General features: G+C 46.9%; 1 protein-coding gene across 2 annotated transcripts; it reads right to left on the reverse strand.

Moving 5' to 3' along the window:
• Positions 1 to 583: 583 nt before the first annotated feature.
• Positions 584 to 5703, reverse strand: CCK (cholecystokinin). Of its 2 annotated transcripts, none has more exons than NM_214237.2 (3): positions 5645 to 5703; positions 4379 to 4591; positions 584 to 987 (listed from the first exon to the last, which is right to left on the reverse strand). In NM_214237.2, the coding sequence occupies exons 2-3, from the start codon at positions 4587 to 4589 to the stop codon at positions 854 to 856; spliced, it is 345 nt and encodes a 114-aa protein (NP_999402.1). In that variant the 5' UTR covers positions 4590 to 4591; positions 5645 to 5703; the 3' UTR covers positions 584 to 853. The 2 variants fall into 2 exon arrangements, with proteins under 2 accessions (NP_999402.1, XP_005669459.4); XM_005669402.4 differs by having other exon boundaries at positions 584 to 1017.
• Positions 5704 to 10100: the final 4397 nt, after the last annotated feature.

Raw genomic sequence — 10100 nt, forward strand, 5'->3', positions numbered from 1 at the left:
AAGTGTGGTCCAGGGCCAGACATCACCCAGGGGCTTGCTCAGGCCACAGCCCAGAGCCACTGAGTTAGAACATGTGGTTTAACAAGATTCCCAGGTGATTCATACCTACTCCAGAATCTGAGACATGCCAACAGAGGTCACACTAACCTAGGAGCAACACGCCCTCAAGACCAGTGGCGCCCCATAATTTGTTCAAAGGCCAAAAGAATCCTAAAGAAACCCTGGTATGGGATGGAGTTAGCAGATGAGGACAACTCATGGGGATGGGCAGATAGAAGACTCCATTCCCAACTGCCTCTCTTGGCTTCACCCAGACAAACGAGTGCCCATTACAAGCTAGCCTGGTTCTTTTTTGCAATGGAGCCCCACTGGGGCCCAGGGTGGCCAGGGGGCTGTGCCGCTGACACTGGCAACCTGGCCTGCAGCAGGGAGCCAGCTCTATGCCCGACCCTCATTTCTCAGGCCCTTTCTGGGACCATGTACCACAGGGATTCATCCCTGGGCCCGGCACATCAGGAACCCTTCTTTGAATGTTCCGAGGACTACATGGATCCTTTGCCCTTGGCAGACAAGGGGAACAAGGGGCAGAACAAAATCACTTTAATAGCATAGGGACACTTTCACACCAGGGGTCACAGATGAGGGAAACATTTTATCTTCCATTTGTACATTTTTGTTGAGGTGCGTGGTTGCATTGGACAATGTTACAGACAGATTTTTCACATTGAAAACTTAATAAATAGATACTTTAAATGTCAGACGTCAGAGACCAGAGTTGTGAGTGTGATTGTTTTCTTCTGCCTCCTCTGAGTCAGGAGGTGGCTTCCAGTGGCGCTGACCAAGGCGGGGTCTTCTAGGAGGTATATTCATACTCCTCTGCACTGCGCCGGCCAAAATCCATCCAGCCCATGTAGTCCCGGTCACTTATTCTGTGGCTGGGGTCCAGGCTCTGCAGATTCTTAATCATAGATACTCGGCCAGAAGGTGCTACATGGGGCAGAGAGGAAGGAAAGGGGGCTGGGGTGGGGTGGAGGGTCACTCAATGATTCCTATTGTATTGGGGACCCCCACTGCTCATGATGCTGGCACTGAGCCCGTCTGTATGAGGCTGCTCTTGCCAACTCCTGCCCATAGGCTGCATCGAGTCAGATCACGGCTTATTTACTGATGACACTGCAGGAGCCGGTACTCTGTCTTGTTGGATAATCCAATAAAGCTGGCTAAATTAGAAACCAGAAACAACCGCACAAAACAATGTCCCCACCCTTTCTTCCTCTCCCTTCCCATCCCCCCATCCCTTCCCAGTCTTGGGACTAAGTGTCACCCCAGCACATTCCAGCCCTTTTGCAGGTATTTCCAGCCTGTGCAGAAGAAAAACCGCTCCTGCTGTTTAATTGTTCTACGGCTTTCAGGGAAAATATTAGTCCTCCTATTCAGCAAAACTTGCATATCTGTGCACAGTCACACAGAAATATGCCCCATCCTCCTGCCTGTTGTTGCTGAATGCCTGCTCCAAGGGCTGGGCACAGCCAGAAGTTCTACTGAGCGAAAGCAAAGTGAGCAGCAATCTCAGTGGCTGGTAGGGACACTCTGTATAGCCTTGGAATCTGCACCTGTTACAGCCATAATTTCCCCCTTCTACACATGGTTCTGTGCATTTACCAGAGTTTTCACTCACTTCTCCAGTGTGAACACAGAGTTAGCACTTACAACCAATTTATAGAATTGAAAGTCCTGGCTCCTCGAAATTTTAAAACCTTGAATGGGCAGTATAGCCAGGAAGCTGGATGGCTTCCAGGCCTTCTGGGGAGGGCAGGACTTGAAGAGACTCTCAGCTCTGATGCTGCGTAGATGTGCCACCTCATGTAGGTCATTCAGTCTTCTGGAATCCCAGCTTCCACATTGGGACCACCTACTGTGCCTCAGTGGCACAGTGAGGATAATAGACCTTACTGTGCTGGGCTGTTGTGAGGATGAAAAGAGACAATACAGATGTAGCACTGGGCTTTGCTGGGCTTGGGCAGGTGTATGCTAGAAACCCCTCTTTGCCCTCAGTTGCTTCTCAGATGATTGAAAGCTCCGCACAGTGAAACACAAACATGTGATATCACTTATGTGTGGAATCTATTTTAAAAGGCCACAAATGAACTTAATTGCAGAACAGAAACAAACTCACAGACTTTGAAAAACTTATGGTTACCAAAGGGGACAGGTAGGAGAGGGGGAGGAAGGACTGGGAGTTTGGGATTGGCATATGTACACTGAGGTACATGGAATGATTGGCCAACAGAGACCTGCTATATAGCACAGAGAACTCTACCCAATATTTTTTGATAATCTATGTGGAAAAAGAATCTAAAAGAGAATGGATATGTGTACATGTATCTGCGTGTAAGTGAACCACTTTTGTTGTATGGCAGAAATTATCACAACCTTGTAAATCAACTATACTTCAATAAAACTTTAAAAAAAAGAAAAAAGGAAAGAAAGCTCCACAGAGAGTTCCTGATGATAAACTCTTGAGCATTCCCTAAAGGGTGCATTATCTTGTTTAGACTCTTTAAGCATAATATATACTACAGCAGAGTAAATATTTGCTGTAATCTCAAAATGTGTAAAATATTCAAAGAAACTGTATAGATGTAGATATTTATTCCTAGTTCATATTTGTCAAATAGAAGAGCATGATTGTGTTCTAGCTAGCACTGATCCTGGGTGTTGGCAGCTAAAGTTCCAAGTGGCAGTTATTCCCAGATGGGTTTGTCACTGCAGGCGGAAGGCAAAGTGAGAAAGGGGCTGAGAAGAGGCACCAGGAAGGACCTTCCAGCTAAGATTTGTGGTATAAAGCCACTGTGGAGCGCCAGTTCTGGGGAAATCTTTCGGTAACTGGCTTCTTTCCCAGCAATGTTTCTGGTGGTACTTTCCTGATGGTGGGGAAGGATTTCCAGATTACAGTCAATGGAAACCCTAGGATATTTCAGACTGGTCTGGCTGAAATTCAACCCATATCCAAGGACAGATATTAAATTACTTTCAGACAATCAGCAGGAACCCCAAAAGTTTTCAGACTTTCTCTGTCATCTGACAAATACTTCCACATCATTCAATTTAATCAGCAGGAAAGCAAAAGAGAAGACAGTAATTGGGACAGTTTGCCAAAGAGAGGATGGAATATAAAAAATCAGCTTCTGTTCTTTCCTTCTGAAATTCCCTGGTCAAAAAGGTCCCATCTCACCTTCACAGGGAATTATAGGATATTCTGGAGAGCTAAGCCCTCTATTTTCTCCCCATCTAGGCAAGCCATGAGAGCTGGTTCGAATCCAGGCCCTGGCACAACAGTAGGGTGAGAGAGCCTCATGGGAAAGGAGCCCAGCTTCCACCCTTCCCATTATTTGCTGTGGCTGATTGTCCAGCTGCATTGGTCCAGTTTAACACACTGCCCCACAGCCAATGTGTTCACCATCAGTGTCACTGTGGATAAAAATGGTAGGAAAAATTTTGATCCCGCTCTAATTCACGATTTCCAAGGACCGTAGAGATGAACGAACCTCTTCCTGCATCATAAAAAGAGCTGGAAGGGGCCAAGGGGAACCCTATCTTCATGACATCTTTATAGATGAGGCAATCAGGCCCAGGACAGGGCTGTCCATATGCCACTTAGCTACTGAGATGCTGAATCACGTTATTCCTGGAGAAAGACTTTGACGCTGAGAAAAGTGTGGCTTATTTAGTTCCTGCTGCAACTGGGACCGTCTTTCCAACAGCAAAATGAAAACAAACACATCTCTTGTTGGGTAATCATCTTAAATTACTTGCCAAGGAGAACTCAGAACTGCTCCTGATTCTTTCCTCCTCTTACCCACTTTCGCAGAAATTGACAACTGTCACTTTTTAAACCGTTGTGGTCAGATTTCAAGCATTCTCAGCACTGACCACTGCCCGACAGAGGTTTTCCAAAGGTAGTGTTACCTGGGTGGCTCCTGGGTCCTTTGCATTTACAGTAGAGGGTGTTTAGTAGATCTACAAACCCTTTTTGAGTCAGTAACTTGTTCAGTAATTATCTTTTAATATCTTCATAATATTGTGTTGAACTTAAAGAGCAACATTGTGCCAACAGTTAGTTTAAAGAAAGCTTGTTTAAAAAGGTTTCCCTTAATAAATTAAGTCCTCCACGCTGGCTCTCAGTTTGCAACAAAGAATGCCCAGAAAACTGCACTGTCCAGAGCAGGATAACTCGGGAGAAGAAAGTGAAAAATCTTTCAGCTTTATATGTGACCTGTGTTTCCTCCCAAGGGGTTACCCACCTCCATCAGCCTGATGGTAAGAAGAGGGTCAGGAATGAGGGCAGAAGTGAGGGGCAGGGACGGGATATGTGTACCTTTTCGAGCCTGCTGGATGTATCTGGCCAGCAGCGCGCCCAGGTGCGCTCGGGACTCGCCGTCTACCTTTTGCACCGCCCTCAGCTGCCGCCGGTGCGCCTCCTCCTCCTGTGCCCCGGGGACCGCGGAGTCCGCGGGAGGCACCGGCTGCGCCAGGGTGCCTGCCGCCAGGACCGCCATCAGCACACACAGGCACAAGCCGCCGTTCATGGCTGCGGGGAGCAGAGGAGAGGGGATGTGAACGAAAAGGCAGGGCATTCAAGGGCTCTATGGAAGAGTCTGGCACCGAGGTACAGAGAAAGGGGGCTCAGCCCAAACGCACGGGGCTCCGGACACGCCAGCCGGGTGCAAGCACCAGGGAGCTAGTGGCTCCAGCACTCGCATCCCAGCGCGCCGCATTTTCCTTTGGGCTGAACCACGCCTGAGTCCTCAGAGTGGTGCGGGGGGAGGGGGAAGGGGAGTAGGGGGAGGCGGGGAAGAGACCCTGTCTTCTGCCCTGTTTAGCAGACCGAATGTCTTCTGCTTTCCTTTAGTTTGAGGAAATGTTAGAGCTTCGTCCCTCTTCTCCTAACCGGAAAAGCAAAAGATTAAGGGTAAGTGAAAATTATCCTAAAGGTAAGACTGTATGGGAGAAATAGAAGGAAGCACCTTTTCAGAGAGATAAGAAGCTTCCAATAGGGAAACACATGGTGGGGAAAAAAAAATAAGAAGCACGATTAGAAACAAATAAATGCCGTAATTTTCAAGTTTCTTCAATGTGCACACGGGAAATGGTAATAAACTATGCAAAACACGGGCAGGGTTTGAAAAAGTCAAAAATATGCCCTGGTACTCTGCCTCCACCAAACATTTCATTCTAGATCCTAGGACAGATAAAACATTCCCATGCTTCTGTCCCCAAAGCCTTGAATTTTTCTGCATTATTTAGAAAATGCATTTAAATCTTAAAACCTCTCGGTAGTTTGTTTGAAAAGATTGCAAAGTACACTGCTCCACCGTGACATCTAGCAAATCACAATTTGCATGTTAATCCCAGCAAATAGATACTGGGAGAAGGAGAGAAGAACAAAGCCTGAGAGTAGAAGTCTGTAAAGCAGCTCTACCCACCCAGCCCGAAATGTCCTTTCTGACTTCAAAAAACATCTTTCGAGTGGTGGGAAAGAAGACAGAGAAAACATAAAAATGAAATGGAAGTGGCGCAAAAGTGAAGACAGCCTTCTTCAAGGACACTTGGCACCCCCGATCCCCAAGAGCAGAGAACCTACCTTCGAGATAGGACGCAGCGGGCTTCGTGTTCCGCCAGAGCAGTGGGGGAGTCAAGTTCAGGGTGGGCGGGCATAGGCTGCCTCTTAAATAGCCCCGCCTGAGCCGTCGGCCAGTCATCTGTTTACCCAGTGCTGACGCAGAAGGGCAATGACACGTGCTCAGAGGGCGGCCACTGGGGTGACAAAAGATTGGGGGGCTGTCAGGACAAAGGGGTCAATAGCCAGATGAACCTCTCCCAGGCAGGGTGTCTGGCGTCAGCTCTGTCTTTTTCAGAGGAGCTTCCTCACCCAGCTGGGTGCACCCCCTCTCCCTTGCTCATTCCAGCGCAGAGTGCGGAGCTCCCGGTCTCCAGGATGGGATGCCTAGGAATGGGGTCTCTCTTCTGGGATGGAGAGAAGCTGCCCACATACACATGTAGTCCGCTTTGGGGACCAGAGCAGCCAGAGAGGAAACTTGGTCGGGAGTGGAAGGAACTAGACAGGGCTGGGTGTCAGTAAAGTCTAATTCTGAGATGGAGAGAGTGTCCACCCCTCTAGGAGCATCAAGGCTGCTCTGGTCTTTTGACCCGAGAGTGGATTCCTCTGGGGGTGGCAGGAGGGGTCCTCACTTTATTCTCAGCCTCAGGATCCTGAGGGCAAGGGTTCCCAGGTTAGTGAAAGGGCTGGCAGTTTGCACCCTGGGACCCTGTTTCCTCTTTAGCTGTAAAATGAGGATGACACCATTGAGCTTGGCTGGGAGTTTGGGAAAGGGCTGTGCTTTCTTCTGGGCGGAGCTACCTCCTGGCGGTGGCGCCCTCTTTGTCGCCAAGTGGCGCCAGCGAGTATCCCAAAGAGCTCTCCGGTTCCTGTTCTCCTCTGGCTTTGGCATCCGCCCCTCCCACCTTCTCCAGAGTACCCAAGCTCTCACACCTGGCCCAGTCCAAACCGGAGTTGAAATCAGGACCTCTCCCCTCATCACTCATTTGCCTGATGGGGGCCACTGTGTGCCTAGGCCCTGGAGTGGGGAGACCGCCAGCCACTGGGCCACAGGGGTCTACACTGACCTCCACCCAGAAGCCATCTGCGTTAGAATCCACTGGTTGGTACTCCAGTTCACTCCAGTTTTCCACTTCATGCAAAAGTCACTGGCAGCCACATTTCACCATGGGCAACTGAGGCAGAACAGGAGCAGTGCCTAGTCATGATTCTGCCTCAAACCCCTGGTGCCTCCTTCCAGCCTGAGACCTGGAGGTCTCTACCCATCCCTTGTCCCATCCCAAGGCCCTCTAATCCTCCCCCTTTTTTATCTTCTGGAGAAAGATTTGGAAGTTCTTCTTTCAAAATCAGAATCAGCTATGGGACTATGGGAGTCAGAGGAGCTTGGTCAGGAGAAGCCTCTGGTTGCCCTCCCCTTTCTAAACTCTAGAGGCGGCTGCATTTCTGCAACCCAAAGGCAACATTTTTGAAACAGAGCTGCAGATTAGATGTTTTCCCAGAGGCTGCTGTTCATGTAATTAGGTGGGAGAAACAAGTTTTTTTTGTGACTTTGGCCAAGACATGTCTGAGAACATAAATTTAATTACAGCAGAATCACCTGAAGGGCTTGTTCAAATACCCCCTCCCAGGGAAGGTTCTTAGTTTTACAAATTAAAGTGGTTTGAATAGGTATTAAATATAATATAAATATAATTCAAAAATTTAAAGGTAGAAAAGGGTATGTGGTTAAAACTAAGTGTCCCCCTTACCCCTGTCATGGCATAATTCTACCTCAGTGTAAAGATATAGATATAGATACAGATATAGATGTAGACATAGGTATAGATATAGAGAACACTTCATTGTATGGGATGTACCTTAATTCATCTAGCCAATACCCTATTGATAAAAACTTAAATAGCTTCCAGCATGTTCCAATTATAAATGAGGCTCCTTGACTATATATCATTATGTCCATGCACAGGTTTACCTTTGGGATGAATTTCTAGAAGTGGAGTTGCTGAATTAAAGAGTATGTACGCTTAAAATTTTGCTAGGTATTACCAAGTTACCCTTTGGGCGACTGGTCCCTGCTGTCAAGGACAGCATGTTTATCTTCTCTTGCTTAGTAATGCTTCAGCTCCAACTACTTGGCCGACTGCTCAGCAAGCTTCACAGCCTGAAAACATTATCTCTGAAGTGGTAGAGCACTGGCCTCACTGAGCCACTGGGGTTAATCTTTGGGTCACCGTTCTATTTCAATTAATGTGGCCTGTGCATGTAGAGCGCAAAAGGTGGGTGATGCTTCTCAATGTGGCTGGTACTGCTCTCTAGGTCACATTATGGAAAATTATGAGCAATTTTGGGGTAATCGGAACCTGCAACCTCATGGTTCCTAGACAGCTTTGGTATTCCAAAGATACATGACGTGCATGTTATCTTTTCAAATTATGATTTTCTCTGGTTAGATGCCAGGAGTGGAACTGCTGGATCACATATATGGTAGTTCTATATTTAGATTTTTAAGGAATTTTCACACTATGGTATTTGAGTTCCCTCTGTGACACACTTCTATTGGTCCATGTATCTAGCTGTCCTACTCACAAACTCCTGTGTTTATATTACTTAACCTTTATTTCAAGTTATCAAATGTAAAGAAAAAGATCTATAAAATTCAGTTGCAAACTGTGCTGCTTGTTTTAAACCCAGACTTCTTCTAAGTAGGCAAACATCTGACAACTGTCTTCTAGTAGCTGTGCCTGGACATTTACATAGTGAGATACATAGTATTGTATTCTAAATTGCCTTCCTTTTCTATTATAGAATATATTTTATATGCTTATTATGTTATATTGGGGGCATTATATTGCTTTTAAAATAATACTATGTGTATAGGTATATATTGCAAGTGTTATAAATGGTATTTTAGGCCAGTAAAGGGAGGATGTGAAATATCTATGATCTAAAGCAGATGTGGAGTCAGGCGTTGATGGGAACCCAGACCTTCAGAGCATGGATGCTTCCGGCCTACTACTGCTCCACCTGTCTCTTGCTAGTCTAACTCAACCTGGGAAAGTAGAAGGACAAACATTAGGAGCAGGGATTGAAGGCAGGGACTCCAGAAAGATGAGATGGAGCATGAGAGTGTGTGGTGGGATGGGGGAGGAGGGGTTTCAGGATGCAGTTGCCAAAAAAGAGAGATGGTTCAGAAAGAGCACTGAGTATACATTTCTTCTTCCTCCTCACCACGCTACTGACTGTCGGGCCTGACCACACCATCCCATCTGCACTAGCTTCTCCAGAGACCTGAGGATGGAAAGGGATGTCCCAGGTTTTAGCACAGAGGTGGGCAGAGCCAGCTGAGCTGCTCCTGAGGTTTGGGGTTTTAGGAAAAGCGAGTTTGGTGCTATTTGCCTAGCTAGGGATAAGGCTGGGTAACGTGCAAAGAGCATGTTGATGGAAAGGTAGCCAAAAGGAACAGAGAAAATCATTTCATGTTAAAAAGCAGTGGGAATTTTACCATGAAAGCAAAAGTTCTATTTAGATTTTCACATCTATTCCTTAAGGAATGGCACAAACTTACAGCATGTGCAGAAACTGGCAGCCCGGAAATGAGGGATCTGTGCATAGATTTTCCAGGCACTGGGGATGATGAGAGAAGGAACAAGTTTGTTTACCAGCTTCTGAGACTCCCCGGGAGATGCTGGCAACAGACAGGCCTCCAGCTGAGCAGGGAGAGTCAGGGTGCGGGGCCCAGGGGCGCCATAGACTTGCAGAGGAGTGAGAATATGATGGTAGCTGCCAGATTGTGTTTCTTATGTAAGTTTCTGGAGCTTGGAGTGGGGAGGAAAAAGAGATTCAGTCAGCCTTCAAGCAGGAACGTTGGCTTATATTTTGGTTCCTTTGGGAAAGTCTGGTTGCAGGTAGTATGTTTGGGAGGGCAACCCAGGTGGGGAAGAGAGAAAAGTTGATACACTGTGGGTTAAAGAACAGGTGAGTCCTGGGGCAACTGGAGCCTAGAGAAGCTGTATAGAAAACACTTCAGAATTTTCTCACTAGAGTCTTTATCCATGACTCCTATGTCCTGTTGTTTGAGGGTTACTATGGCAGGTGCAAAAGAGGGGGACCCAATACAAGCAGAGAAAGAGAGATACAGGTATTGGGTTTGGGAAGCCATCATTTGGTACAAAGACTGCCTTCAGGAAAGACTCCATTGCTTTCATGAACTGTAAAAATACACGTCTCCCTATTTTGTTCTTGTTGTTTGGGGAGTAATGTTCAAGAAACATGTCGTCTTTCTTACGCCAAGCACTGTTTTCTTTCTTCTCTGACACTGGGAACTTCGTAGTGAAAAGGATACCAGATCTAAGTCCTAGGTCTCACACCCACAATTTGTGTCACACAGAGCAAGCCACTTTGGTTTCAACACCTTGCATTTGCCCAACCATCCAACAAGGCAAGGAGGAATCACTTCCTAGAAAGCTGTCAACGCTCAATGGGA

The sequence above is a fragment of the Sus scrofa genome, chromosome 13, assembly GCF_054392235.1.
Source record: "Sus scrofa isolate SSC_HxYL_T2T_F1_AM1 chromosome 13, Sscrofa_HxYL_maternal_Yorkshire_Landrace_v2.0, whole genome shotgun sequence".
Classification (NCBI taxonomy): Eukaryota; Metazoa; Chordata; class Mammalia; order Artiodactyla; family Suidae; genus Sus; species Sus scrofa.

Coding starts and splice junctions, on each gene's coding strand:
- CCK (XM_005669402.4), bottom strand. CDS start 4,589: ATGAACGGCGGCTTGTGCCTGTGTGTGCTGATGGCGGTCCTGGCGGCA. Junction 1,018..4,378: donor CATCCAGCAGGCTCGAAAAG/GTACACATATCC, acceptor ACCCCACCCCAG/CCCCCTTTCCTTCCTCTCTG.